At 45.3% G+C, this 15,038-nt stretch overlaps 1 protein-coding gene across 4 annotated transcripts in view; it reads left to right on the top strand.

The window, feature by feature from the left end:
- The window catches only part of hlcs (holocarboxylase synthetase (biotin-(proprionyl-CoA-carboxylase (ATP-hydrolysing)) ligase)), a 68,954-nt gene extending 60,371 nt beyond the window's left edge, over window positions 1–8,583 (top strand). For 2 of the 4 annotated variants that reach the window (XM_086130473.1, XM_086130472.1), the window contains exons 10-11: window positions 1,475–1,688; window positions 8,158–8,583. In XM_086130473.1, the coding sequence (XP_085986599.1) occupies window positions 1,475–1,688; window positions 8,158–8,329 (386 nt within the window). In that variant the 3' untranslated portion in view covers window positions 8,330–8,583. The other 2 variants (XM_086130475.1, XR_015102991.1) reach the window with 2 other exon arrangements.
- Window positions 8,584–15,038: the final 6,455 nt, after the last annotated feature.

Here is a 15,038-nt window from a genome sequence, read left to right as displayed (position 1 = left end):
AATCGCAGGGCACACAGAAACGAACAACCATTCACACTCACAATTACACCTAGGGACAATTTAGTGTTCCATTAACATGCCATGCATGTTTTTGGAACGCGGGAGGAAACCGGAGTACCCGGAGAAAACCCACATCGGCACAGGGAGAACAAGCAAACTCCACACACATGGAGGCCGGAACCAGAATCAAACCCTTCACCTCTGCACTGTGAGGTGGACGTGCTAACCAGCCGTCCACTGTGCTGCCCGGGAATTCTCTGAAGGATGCCGTTTTTAAGCTAGTGTCATTCTTATGGTGGTTGTGAACACTGACCTGAACTGACGCCAATGAGGTCTGGAGTTCCTTTGGGTGTTGTTTTAGGTTATTTTGCAACCTCCTGCATGAGTCGTCGTTGCACTCTTGGGAGTCATTTTAGCTGGTCGACCACTCCTGGGAATGTTTCACGCAGTTCCCAGTTTTATCACGCAGTTCCCAGTTTTATCCATGTGTGGATAATGGCTCTGACAGCGGTTTGTCTGACAGATTCTATTTATGTGATTCCTTGAGTCAACAAACGTGGTGCTCGGGTGTTTGAGCTCAGCTTTCTCAAAACTGTCTTTATTCACTAGGGGAGGCATTTACTACTCAGGACAGGTACTTTTGGATTTTAATTTTTTTTGTGCCTTAATAAATTGAATTGGGATTTAGAAACGGCATTTGTATTTACTTAGGTAGTCTCTGTGTGATATTATAAAATTGGTTTGATGAACTGAAAATTAAAAAAAAAAAGGAAATTCACAAAATTCATGTTGCAACAGCACAAAGGCCTAAATACTCTTTCAAGCAAATATGAGGTAAATCTGGTTAACCTGAGAGAAAAAAACATTTAACAATAAAACATATATTTCCTTTAGCCAGTAGCTGGCGCTACCACGACGATGAAAATACGTTTGTAAATGTCTTCAGGCCTAGACTCTTATCAAATGTGTGAAATTTTGACAAAATATGATCATCTAGGTCAAGTTACAGCAGCTTTTATAGTCAAGGTGACGCAAGTAAATATATTGTAAATTCAAAACAAAGTAAATTCAAAATTGCGGACATCCTGTTAGGTTTAGCATATGGCTCCAGATCCAAGAGAGTTTTGTGTTGGTCTTAAACTGTTAAATATCCCACCAAATTTTCATCGAAGTGAAACATACAACTGGGGCTGGTTTGTTTAAAAAATTGTAGGGGGCGCTAGTTAGCCGGTTTTTGTTTGTTTTGATTTAGTTTTTTTTTAATTGCACAATAAACGAATAAATATATTGAGGGTTTGATATATTATGATATATAAGGCCTGATGAATGTGCCAAGTTTTATGACTTTTCATGCATGTGTAAACCCTCAGAATCTGTGTTGTTTTACTGACAAACTCTGCATCACCATGACAGGAGCATTTAACAAAAAAACAAAAAAAAACACAAACCTTTTCTCCTGTTATATGATCTCCAGGCTGTGGGTTCAATGTGAACAACAGCAATCCAACAGTGTGCATCAATGACCTAATCCGGCAATACAACATTCAACACAACTGCAAGCTGCAACCCCTCAGCTGTGCACAGCTTATTGCCCGGACAGTCAGCTGCCTGGAGGCCTTCATAGACCGCTTTCAACATGATGGGGCAGAGGCAATCTTACCACTCTACTACAAGAGATGGCTTCACAGGTGAGCGAAGCTGCCACTTAAGCTTTAGGAACTTGTTTTAGTTGCTACATGCAACAATATGTTGCCAGCTTTGACCTGAAACCTCCTACGTCACAATTTGATCAATTTCTTATTACACAAATCTGTACTATTGGCCATTCTACACTTGAGGGTGTTATTTTTTACAATCTTAAATGTTGAAAATGGCTTGCTCTCTTTAGCGGTGTAATTTTAATGGTTGAACAAACGTACAAATTTCTGGGGTTTCCTACAAAGTGATTTGCCCCAACCCGTGAATCTGAAGTGTCTACCGCAACCACAAATGATAGATCATGTTTAGGATGTGACAGTACCAGTGGTCAAGTGAATAATCTCTTTAGATCTGTCCATCAAAACGTGGTTTTGCTTGAGGTTAACTTTGTTCAGGGTGCTGCCTGCTGACTATAGTTCCAAATGAATTTTCTATAAAATTTGCAAAACCCAGACATCTTTGCAACTGTCGACGGGCAGATGCCATTGGCCACTCTACAACTGTCTTTGTCTTGGTGGGGTCCGCTTGGAGCTGATGGCACATTTGAGCAAGATGTGGCTTATTTTCACTGCACATGCATTCTTTGCCTTATATGGCAGTGAGCGTCAGCGCAAGCAGAGGACTAGCCTCTTGCTATAGCTGATATTTATCGTAACGCTAAACTCAAACCTTCTATGGCCGTAAAGAGTTTCAGAATAGACAATCCTCCCAGCGCAAATGTGGATTTTACGTTCAACTTGTGTTCTTGTTAGTTGAAATAGGTTAAAGGTTTCTTTTTTTTTTTTGTGAAGAAAAAAAACTCTGATTGAGCTGACAGTTTTGGCTGTCAATTCAGCTTTTGCCTGAGCTGTCAGTGTCATGGCTTCCTTGTGACATGTCTAATAAAACAGCTGACCTGGTGGGGAAACCTTCAAAATAAGGCCACCCGGTCAAGGCTACTAACCAACTTCCCAGCGCCGATGTCGTTCACGCAATGTGTCCCTGTTGATGGTGCCATCTCCGTGGAGGGAGATAGCACGCTCCCACACACCCTGGACGCATTGCTGCCTTGACTGGGTAGCCTTATTTTGAAGGCAGCAAGGGTTTGAACTAATTTTAAAAAGTTATCACAAACACAACATTAAGGTATAGTTTGCGAAACAGTTAACAAATTGGCGATGATATGAGGGACCAGACAAAGCACGGCTCACAAAGCCCCTTATGATAAATAAAATCGATGGCACTCAGTTTCCCTTGCCCGGACGCGGGTCACCGGGGCCCCCCTCTGGAGCCAGGCCTGGAGGTGGGGCTCGTTGGCGAGCGCCTGGTGGCCGGGCCTACACCCATGGGGCCCGGCCGGGCTCAGCCCGAAGAGGCAACGTGGGTCCCCCTTCTCATGGTCTCACCACCCGTGGGAGGGGTCAAAGGGGTCGGGTGCAATGCGAGCTGGGCGGCAGCCAAAGGCGGGGACCCTGGCGGTCCGATCCTCGGCTGCAGAAGCTAGCTCTTGGGACATGGAATGTCACCTCTCTGGCAGGAAAGAAGCCCGAGTTGGTGTGTGAGGCAGAGAAGTTCCGACTGGATATAGTCGGACTTGCCTCCACACACAGCCTGGGTTCTGGTACTAGTTCTCTCGAGAGGGGATGGACTCTCTTCCACTCTGGAGTTGCTCATGGTGAGAGGCGCAGAGCAGGTGTGGGCATGCTCATTGCCCCCCGGCTCAGTGCCTGTACATTGGGGTTCACACCGGTAGACGAGAGGGTTGCTTCCCTCCGCCTTCGGGTGGGGGGACGGGTCCTGACTGTTGTTTGTGCATATGCACCAAACAGCAGCTCAGCATACTCACCCTTTTTGGAGTCCTTGGAGGGTGTGCTGGAGAGTACTCCTGCTGGGGACTCCCTTGTTCTACTGGGAGACTTCAATGCTCACGTGGGCAATGACAGTGAGACCTGGAGGGGCGTGATTGGGAGGAACGGCCCCCCCCCCGATCAGAACTCGAGTGGTGTTTTGTTATTGGACTTCTGTGCTCGTCACGGACTGCCCATAATGAACACCTTGTTCAAAAATAAGGGTGTCCATATGTGCACTTGGCACCAGGACCCCCTGGGCCGTAGTTCGATGATCGACCTTGTGGTTGTATCATCGGATTTGCGGCCGCATGTTTTGGACTCTCAGGTGAAGAGAGGGGCGGAGCTGTCAACTGATCACCACCTGGTGGTGAGTAGGCTCCGATGGTGGGGGAAGATGCCGGTCCGTCCTGGCAGACCCAAACGTATTGTGAGGGTTTGTTGGGAGCGTCTGGCGGAATCCCCTGTCAGAAGGAGTTTCAACTCCCACCTCCGACAGAGCTTTTCCCATGTTCTGGGGGAGACGGGGGACATTGAGTCCGAGTGGACCATGTTCCGTGCCTCTATTGTTGAGGCGGCCAATCTGAGTTGTGGCCGTAAGGTGGTTGGTGCCTGTCGTGGCGGCAACCCTCGTACTCGCTGGTGGACACCAGCAGTAAGGGATGCCGTCAAGCTGAAGAAGGAGTCCTATCGAGCCTTTATGGCCTGTGGGACCCCAGAGGCAGCTGACGGGTATCGACTGGCCAAGCGGAACGCAGCTTCGGTGGTCGCCGAGGCAAAAACCCGAGCGTGGGAAGAGTTCGGTGAGGCCATGGAAGCCGACTTCCGGACGGCTTCGAGGAAATTCTGGTCCACCATCCGACGTCTCAGGAGGGGGAAGCAGTGCACCACTAACACTGTGTACAGTGGGGATGGGGCACTGCTGACTTCGACTCGGGACGTTGTGAACCGGTGGGCAGAGTACTTCGAAGACCTCCTCAACTCCACCAACACGTCTTCCTTGGAGGAAGCAGAGTCTGAGGACCCTGAGGTGGGCTCTCCTATCTCTGTGGTTGAAGTCACCGATGTGGTGAAAAAGCTCCTCGGTGGCAAGGCCCCAGGGGTGCATGAGATCCGCCCGTAGTTCCTCAAGGCTCTGGATGTTGTGGGGCTGTCCTGGTTGACATGCCTCTGCAACATCGCGTGGTCAACGGGGAGAGTGCCTCTGGATTGGCAGACCGGGGTGGTAGTCCCTCTTTTTAAAAAGGGGGACCGGAGGGTGCGTTACAACTACAGAGGGATCACATTCCTCAGCCTCCCTGGTAAGGTCTATTCAGGGGTGCTGGAGAAGAGGGTCTGTCAGCAAGTCGAGCCTCAGATTGAGGAGGAGCAGTGTGGTTTTCGTCCTGGCCGTGGAACAGTGGACCAGCTCTACACCCTTAGCAGGGTCCTCGAGGGTATGTGGGAATTCGCCCAACCAGTCTACATGTGTTTTGTGGACTTGGAGAAGGCGTTTGACCGTGTCCCTCGGGGAGTTCTGTGGGGGGTGCTTCGTGGGTATGGGGTACCGAACCCCCTGATACGGGCTATATGGTCACTATACCACCGATGTCAGAGTTTGGTTCGCATTGCCGGCAGTAAGTCGGAATCGTTTCCAGTGAGGGTAGGACTCCGCCAAGGCTGCCCTTTGTCGCCGATTTTGTTCATAATCTTTATGGACAGAATTTCTAGGCGCAGCCGAAGCGTTGAGGGGGTCCGTTTTGGTGGCCTCAGTATTGCATCCCTGCTTTTTGCAGATGATGTGGTGCTGTTGGCTCCTTCAAACAGGGCTCTCCAACTCTCACTGGAGCGTTTCGCAGCCGAGTGTGAAGCGGTTGGGATGAAAATCAGCACCTCCAAATCTGAAACCATGGTCCTCAGTCGGAAAAGGGTGGAGTGCCCCCTCCGGGTCGGGGGAGAGATCTTGCCCCAAGTGGAGGAGTTTAAGTATCTTGGGGTCTTGTTCACGAGTGAGGGCAAGAGGGAGCGAGAGATCGACAGGTGGATCGGTGCAGCGTCTGCTGTGATGCGGACGTTGTATCGGTCTGTCGTGGTGAAGAAGGAGCTGAGCCAAAGGGCGAAGCTCTCAATTTACCGGTCGATCTACGTTCCAACCCTCATCTATGGTCACGAGCTATGGGTCGTGACCGAAAGAACGAGATCCCGGATACAAGCGGCCGAAATGAGTTTTCTCCGCAGGGTGTCCGGGCTCTCCCTTAGAGATAAGGTGAGAAGCTCGGTCATCCGGGAGGGGCTCAGAGTCGAGCCGCTTCTCCTCCACATCGAGAGGAGCCAGATGAGGTGGCTTGGGCATCTGATTCGGATGCCTCCTGAACGCCTCCCTGGTGAGGTGTTCCGGGCATGTCCCACCGGGAGGAGACCCCGAGGAAGACCCAGGACACGCTGGAGTGACTATGTCACCCAGCTGGCCTGGGAACGCCTCGGGATCCCCCGGGGAGAGCTGGAAGAAGTAGCTAGGGAGAGGAAAGTCTGGGCTTCCCTGCTAAAGCTGTTGCCCCCGCGACCCGGCCGCGGTAGAAGATGGATGGATGGATGCAGCCAATCAGCTCACAGGATAAAACCACTCGTGCTCTCATTGGTCGATGTCACGCTTGGGAACCAAACAAATGCCTTGTGCCTTGTTTGTGTGTGCAAAGCCAATGAGGCGCGCCAGCTCTTTGTTCGGGATGCAAGGGAAACTCTCTCTTGTACATCAACATGAAACAATGTCTTTCTGCAATATGGCTGCAGACATGGCCGTATTTATTTATTTATTTTTAATGAATCTTTTTTTGGGGAGGGGGGGGGTGAAACATTGAAGCCGCAAAACCTGAAACGTGAAGTTGTGAGGGATCACTGTAGTTTCAATGTACACTGATTTTTTTTTCTTTATTTTTGTATTGTAGCCAAAAGAAACCACATGAAATTTGCTTAAAAATTCAGCGAGTTGATTTTTTTTAAGAATAAATTAATTAAAGAGGTGGAACCGGAACCATCGCTAGACTCCTGCTTCAATATGGCAACACTCCAATTTTGTTCCTCTGAGTCGAGGTTCCAACAAGTGTTACCAATGGCAAAACGGCATCCCGTGTATACCCATTGTACATGTACTATATCTATGGTAATGGTAATGGTGAATTCAGCACCATGACTGAGAGCAAGCGAGTGGGTAGCAATAAGCAAAAAATGAAGACAGAATAGTTTTACACCAAATATAAATAAGTTCTAGCAAAAAATAAAATAAATAAATCACATTTGTGTGCACATGAAACGCATTCTTGTGTACTCAAAACGAGCATATGAGGAAGTTGATGCAGGAATTGCCATCATGGCGAGCAGATGTGAAATGTAAGTGTCTGCGTGAGAGAGAGAGACAACAGGGGTGTTCACACGGCACACATTTGCTCCAGCGCTGCACCGATGTATTTTGTTGCGATATATTTTACACCGGAACAAATTTTGTGGAGCGTTCACACATACAAAGCCGCTGAGCGTGTCAGCGTCGGTGCAGCTCCACTTGCGTTCACACGGCAGATTCTGCAGCGCAGCAAAACGACAGAAAGCAAATGAGCTGTCGTGTTGGTTCTTTTTAAAACTTTTACACAACTCCAGTGACTACTGTAGTGCCTTCTGCTCGAGAGTGACCGCCCCCGAAAATGTAAATCAACGATGACTTCAATGACACTCAGAAAAGCAAACATGTAAGTGCCAAACAGAAAATCAAGAGAGGAAATCACAAAATAAATTATATGGGGGGCGGGGGGTTGTGAACACATAACAAAGGAACAAACTACACAAACAACTCCGAGACAGTCCAGTCTCCTACAAAAAGAAAGATGACGTTTGGGGACTATCCCAGTTGAGATGGTATCACCCAAGAGGTGCTTGCTGCTGTTACCAGCCAAGTCTTGTGTCGTTATTAAACAAAAACATGACGGAAGTCCGACAGAGCACGAAAGCAGCATTCTCGTCGTACGTAATCAACTCTTCACGAGCATTTGCTCTGGAGCAAATTTAACCCAGTTGCGTTCACACGTGCAAATTTACATCGGTGCTGCTTCGCAAACGAGTATTTGCTCTGGAGCAAATTTTTAAACCACCTCCCTGAGGTGGATCAAATTTGCTCCGGTGTAAGCTGTTTTCCGGGGCTACGCCGGAGCTAATTTGCACATGTGAACGCAGCACTGGAGCAAATCTTGCCGTGTGAAGAGAGAAAGAGAGAGAGAAAAGATTCTTACAAAAAAATATATATAATAAACAAAGCACAAATAAACGAAGCACAGAAATGCATCTGAACTTATAATTTTCTGCCATGTGTTTATCTTTGACACCCCAGTTTACAGCCACATATCTTCCTAGAAATTCATTCATTCTTACATGGCGAAAGTGGGGCAGTCATCATGAAAAGCGGAGATAAGATAAGAAAACCTTTATTTGTCTCACAATGGAGAAATTGCCTTTTTTTTAATTGTTTTTTATTCCATGCCATCTAGACCCCATGACTACATATACTGTACTCAGAATAGTTACTGTAGACGAGTGGGGTGTGTAATATTCTATAAAAGTGTACCCGAGAGAGGGAATCACCTGTTTTTGTTTTTGTTTCTTGTTTCAGCGGAAGTCTGGTGCATCTTTGGAGTGAGGAAGGAGATGAAGCTGAGGTGGTGGGTCTAGATAGCAATGGCTTTCTTCAAGTCCACAGTATGAAGCAGGGTGTTGTTTCCGTGGAGCCTGATGGCAACTCTTTTGACATGCTGAAAAACCTGGTGGTCATCAAGCAACATTAGGACCAAAAGAATCATGTTCTAATATTCGGACATTGTACAGTACAGCATTTATATGTTCGGTATATATTTCCTGTTATGATAACTCAATAAACTGTGTTTTTGTTTTTCAAACATATTTTGGTCAGTTGTGCATATTGGTTTATTGAGATAGAATTACTTTTATTTTTTATTAACAAATAAACTGTCACAAAATGTATTAAAACCCGCCATAATGGGAACTGTTATGTAATAAAAGCCGATTCTATCGAAAGAAACAGTCTGTGAATCAACTTAAATTTTCTGTCATGCTCCCGCTAGCTAAGCTAAAAGCTATGATGGACAGCCCCTCCCACCCCCTCCAGCCCGCCCTGACAGCACTGGGTAGCGCCTTCAGCCAGAGACTGTTACACCCGCGCTGCAAGAAGGAGAGATACCGCCGCTCGTTCCTACCGACTGCTGTCAGGCTGCTGAATAAAAAATAAAATACGTGAAAAACCAGTATCATTTGTAAATAGCACAGCCACCTTATACCAGGTGCATATATATATATATATATATATATATATATATATATATTAGAGCTGTCAAACGATTAAAATATTTAATCGAATTAAAAACGCAACTGTCATAATTCACTTAAATTAACTAAAAATTAATCGTGATTGCTCACACATTTTTTATCGTTTCTGAATTTCCTTTTATATTTTTTTGTCCTATTTTCCCAATTTTAATGCTCTCATCAACATGGAATCATGAATCAGTTTTCTATGTGCAAAATGCAAATATTTACTGAAATAACAATTTCGATTTTCAATTTTACATGAACATTTTTCACTTGGAGCAGTTGTTCACACATAATCTCTCACACAATATTACTGTCCATCAACAACAGTGAAAAAAATATTTTGTCACACAACAGCTGCTTTAACAGCTCTTTTTATGGAATCAAAACAGAGCAATATAACATTATAAAGTGCACATCTAAGATAAACTAGGACTCAGCCTTTAGTGGATTTAAGCCATGGTTGCATACTTTGTTTTTCTCAAGTTTGCTTTGAACACAACAGTCAGGCTATGTTGATTCTGTTGGTCCTTCTTGCGCAGAAGTCTCTACGGTTTTGTGTCGACATAATTTCGGATGACTACACTTGGGTCGATGACAACACTGGAGATGTTTTATTTTCAGTGTGTTCGCTAGGTCGCTACCACTGCACCGCTGAACTCTCAACGTGCTTCAGCGCACCGTCGCTGTCAGACGAACACAGAGAAGCTCCACCCGCTTTATTTATATGGCCACGGAACACTGTAACCTTCCACACAAAAATAGTTCCAAACAAGTAACAATCGCGTCAGTGGCATACATCGTATTCGACAGGCTACCTGCTCTTTATTCACCAGAGGCTCATCAACCTAGTCTCTTATTTCTCTTCCGAAACAGTGTCTTCTCCCGCTTGGTGTACCTTAGCCTTCTCCGCTACGTACAATCTCTGTACACAGCTTGTAATGGAGGCTCTCGCTGGCAATCCGTAGTGGAGTCGTTAGATGCAATGCGAATGATTTCATCTTGAATCAAGCTGTGGACAATGTTGACAGGCTTGCATGCAGTAGCCATACATTTAGCTATGGCTTCAGCAATTTTTTTCTTCGTCGTGTTATCCATTTTCTTCGCTTTGAAATGATCCATAGCTGTCTGTCTTCGACGAGGGGGCGGAGTACTCATATCAGCTGGGTGCTTGGCCATTAAGTGGTATTTCAGACTCGACATGCTGTGATGATAGCTCAGTTTACGACTGCAAAACATACAGGTAACTTTGGTCTTGTCAGTGGAACAATCTGGCAACTTTTTAGTAGTAAACTTTCCATTCATAAACTCTTTAAGTATCCGTTTTCGGTTTCTCGGTGCTGCCGTGGCTGGCAAAACAGACATGGGCGTGGACTTCTGCAGCACGCTTGTTGTTTTGTTTCCGGTTTTATTTATAGAACAACGTAACATCCGCTGTGACGTGTGCCGCGTTAATCTCACTGTCATGATTCGGTTTGGGACCAACAGGTGGCACTGTAGGGCTCCCCCTGCAGCTGCACATCTGTTGGTCATTAGGTAATTAGTGCTTTAAAAGGACTCCCAGCCCGACCACTCATTGTCAGGTCATTGTTGCTTTTTGCTGCTGTCATGTTTGTTTGTTGCTTTTTGCTTGCTGCTGTCATGTTTTTGTTCCTGTGAGTTTTTTGCCAGTCATGGTTTTGTTTGATACTTTGGACTGCGTTTGTTTTGGATTTAGTTTTCTGTTTCAATACACTTCTTCAAGTACACCCTGCTCCTCCCTCCTGCCTGCTTTTTGGGGTCCACCACCACCTTGCAACGTGACACTCGCGTGAAAAAATTTAATCCCGTTCAGATTCATTTAAAGTAATGCCAATAAAAACGTGCTAGACTGACATATATATAGACTATATATATATATATATCCATCCATTTTCCGAACCGCTTGATCCTCACTAGGGTCGCGGGGGGTGCTGGAGCCTAATATATATATATATATATATATATATATTATTTATTTATTTATTTATATTGCACTTACAGTGCTGTTCAAAATAATAGCAGTGCAATGTGACTAACCAGAATATCCCTGATTTCCCTGACCAGAATATTTTTTATTGTTACATGTCAGACAAGTTACCAGTAGGTGCAGTAGATTCTCAGAAAACAAACAAGACCCAACATTCATAATAGGCACGCTCCGAAGGCTGTGCAATTGGGCAAATAGTTCAAAGGGGTGTGTTCAAAAAAACAGCAGTGTGGCAACCAATCTCTGAGTTCATCGATTTTGGGGAAGAAAAAAAAACTGGTGTGAATCAGGTGGCGCACAGGTTGAACATGCATTTGAGGAAAATGGGTCGTTCAAGACACTGCTCCGAAGAACGGCGATCTTTGATTAAAAAGTTGATTGGAGAGGAAGAACCTATAAAGAGGTGCAAAAAAATGTTGGCTGTTCAGCTAAAATGATCTCCAATGCCTTAAAATGGTGATAGAGAAATCTATGAAAAAAATTGTATCATGTTTAAAGTTTCGGTTAATTTGGGCATGTCTGGACATGCTCAGCGCAGAGGTATCGGCCGTTTGGGCGGAGGGCCTTTTCTTGAGTAATCACATCAAAGCAAGTGGGGGCGAAGGCTTGATTCAATCACAGAGTGGGAACAAACAAATTGGGAACAAAGAGTTGTTGAATACCAAAAGACAGTTTGGGAACAGCTGTTGCGCCCAGGTGGACATTTGTCATCAGCAAAGTCTATGACTTGTGTTTTCGGGTAGATCAGATCACTACCGAGGGGCCGGACCGGGGGGCGCGGTATGCAAATCTCTGGGGCAGTGTCTTTCTTGTATTTTGCAATAAAAGTTCGAACCGGCGGAGAGGGAGCTGAGTGTGTATCATCGGAGCAACTAAACCGTCGTTCGCTCTCAGAGATCCGCTCCCGCCGATATTGAAGACAATTTTCCTGTGTGCCGAGTCATTTCTTTAACTTTGTCCGAGAAAATCTCTGACAAATGGGTAGAAAAACCAGAGACACGTGGAAGAAAACGGAAGACAACTTTTAAAATGGATCGGAGAATAACCAGAATGGCAAAGGCTCAGCCAATGATCAGCTCCAGGATGATCAAACACAGTCTGCAGTTACCTGTAAGTGCTGTGACAGTTAGAAGATGTCTGTGTGAAGCAAATTTATTTTCAAGAATCCCACGCAAAGTCCCTCTGTTACAAAAAAGGCATGTGCAGAAGAGGTTACAATTCGCCAAAGAACACATCAACTGGCCTAAAGAAAAATGGAGGAACATTTTGTGGACTGATGAAAGTAGAATTGTCCTTTTTGAGTCCAGGGGCCACAGACCGTGTGTGAGACGACCCCCAAACTCTGAATTCAAACCTCAGTACACATTGAAGACAGTGCAGCATGGTGGTGCAAGTATCATGGTCTGGGCACGTTTCTCCTACTCTGGTGTTGGGCCCATTTATCGCATACCAGGGATCATGGATCAGTTTGTGTATGTCAAGATACTTGAAGAGGTTATGTTGCTTTATGCTGAAGAGGACATGCCCTTGAAATGAGTGTTTCAACAAGACAATGACCCCAAACACACCAGTAGATGAGCAAAGTCTTGGTTCCAAACCAATAAAATTAATATTATGGAGTGGCCAGCCCAATCCCCAGATCTCAATCCAATCGAGAACTTGTGGGGTGATATCAAAAATGCTGTTTTTGAAGCAAAACCAAGAAATGTAAATGAATTGTGGAATGTTGTTCAGCAATCATGGAGTGAAATAATAACTGAAAGGTGCCACAAGTTGGTTGACTATGCCACACAGATGTGAAGCAGTTGTAAAAAACTGTGGTCATGCAACTAAATATTAGGATTGCTAAATCCTACCTTTTTTTTGGAAATACAAAATAGTTTTGAGTTTGTACAGTGTTGGATTGATTATTTTTAGTCATCATACATTCGCTTATGCCTGACATGATAAATTGATTATGCTTGCAAAGAAGAACGCTTATGCTTGCAATCATTAATTGACTATGCCTGCAATGAAGAACGCTTCTGCTTTTAATAAAGATACATTCTTTATTATGTACTCACATTTTATCCATTATTTACTCACTTTTATAATCAAGAATGCTTGGTGCACTGTGTGGAAGTTTAGGGACGCAACCACCTTTCCGAGGACGTGGTTGGGAAGAGATAAGTGTTAAGACTAAACTGAGCCAGGGTGGACAGTGAATGGAGCCATCAACACCAGCTGCGGTGTGATGTTTTTGTGACAATTGCACACATGTACGTCATTTGCACTCACATACACACACATAGTCAAACAAGTTCAGTGCGTGTTCAACAGCCCCCACCCTTTAGGTTGGACACACCTATGTAGTAGCTTTCCCAATAAATGAGGAGGTGAAGGGGGAGAACTGAAACCGAACGCTTCTCCTCGTTCCCTCCTGGTACCAGAATTGAGTCTCCTGTCTCCTCCTTGTGTTTTATTCCTGAGTGTCAAATTGGACCAACCTGACATACAGTCAACAGCAGACACTGCTATTTTTTTTAACACACCCCTCTGAACTATTTGCCCAATTGCACAGCCTTCGGAGCGTGCCTATTATGAATGCTGAGTCTTGTTTGTTTTCTGAGAATCTACTGCACCTACTGGTAAATTGTCTGCCATGTAACAATAAAAAATATACTAAAAACCAGGGATATTCTGGTTAGTCACATTGCACTGCTATTATTTTGAACAGCACTGTATATTGAACTGTGTACAGCTTGTTGGAGGATGATCAAACAGGGGGAAGCGTGTTGTTGTCGACACGGCGGGATCCCTTGACCGTTCTCCACTTCCCCAGGTCCTCCGCGTGTTCGTTTGATTCGGGCTGAGTTGATGTGCAAAAGTCAGAGGCTGGAAATGGAGAAGTTCTTGCAAGATGTTTTACTGAACGTTCAGGGCACAACACGAATCGATTCGGGCTCCTGTGAGTCTCAGATTTCATCAGGAAGCCCCGAGCAACTACAGTCACACGTACATATAGGCATAGTATGTTAATTATATTAATTAGGGGCGGGCAGTCCTTCCCCTCATGTAAAAATCTGAAACAAAGAAAGTCAAGCAAAGTTCGATTTTGGCATTTTGACAAAGTACAGACCATATCTGTTGGTCCACAAATCTTGAGATTAGGGTTCCTCTTCGAAGGCACTTGACAGCCTTCAGGGACTTTCCCAAGGTGGGAGACGCAAAAGAAAACACTTGGGGGGCTGTTAATCACTCAAGGGGAAATAGGAGCCCAGCTTCACACTACATTCTTTGTTTTAAGTAGCGGATGTTCAGGACAGAGACCTAATAGTCAAGGTCGACCTGTCTATGATACAAAGTTTTAAGCTAAACATATAACATAGGTGATATCTTCAATCCCTCTCTCGGACTCGAAAGAGTCCGAAAACTTGTTCGAAAAAGCCTTCCCTCTCTCGGACTCGTAAGAGTCCGAAAACCTTAAATGCATCTGAAAACATTATGTAAAGGTGATGTTTCAACAGCAAATACATTGGTGAGATAAATTCAAAACGATATGAAATGTGACAATAATAACGTAAATGTCAAAAACACTAATGTGTAATTCCAGCATGCAAAAATGGCGGTGATCATGAAAACATTGTGCATGCGTCAAATTCAAAAGTTATTTGGGTGTTTCCTATCATATGCAAGCAGATGCCCTCTCCGGTGGAGGCTGAGGAGGAGAGTATTCCTCCGTATGCCAAGGTGGTGTGGGTGGTAGCTTTGGGAGTGGGGCAGCGATCGTTCGACGAGAGGGGAGTTTCTCGCCTGGTGGATGCGAGTTGCACAAGCAACAAACCGATCAAATACTTGGCGATCATCGTCGGTGGATACTTTGAGTGTGATGACAATTTTAGGGCAGACCACTTGAATTCAGGGTGAGTCGCTGGGAATGCTGTGTGTGTGTTTTTTTTTTTTTTTTTTTTCTCAAGATGTGAGCTCAGCTGCTGTTGGATTGCAGTTTTCCTGGGTGGAAGTTGCTCCTGCGTCGTCCGTTGCCGGGTTCAATTTGGAGTCGTCTGGCTCTGTCCGGGATCCGTCGAGCGTTGTTTCGAAGTCGTCAGGCGTTGTAGTCGTCCCAGGCTGGTCTCCCTGGCTGTTGATGTGATGGAAGCTGATCCCTGTGGGGCCTCGAG

This window comes from Hippocampus guttulatus, chromosome 15 (genome assembly GCF_054856545.1).
Source record: "Hippocampus guttulatus isolate MCC_2025c chromosome 15, RoL_Hgut_1.0, whole genome shotgun sequence".
Taxonomy (NCBI): domain Eukaryota; kingdom Metazoa; phylum Chordata; class Actinopteri; order Syngnathiformes; family Syngnathidae; genus Hippocampus; species Hippocampus guttulatus.
Note: the sequence above shows the minus strand (reverse complement) of the source record. Positions and strands in the feature narration are given on the sequence as shown.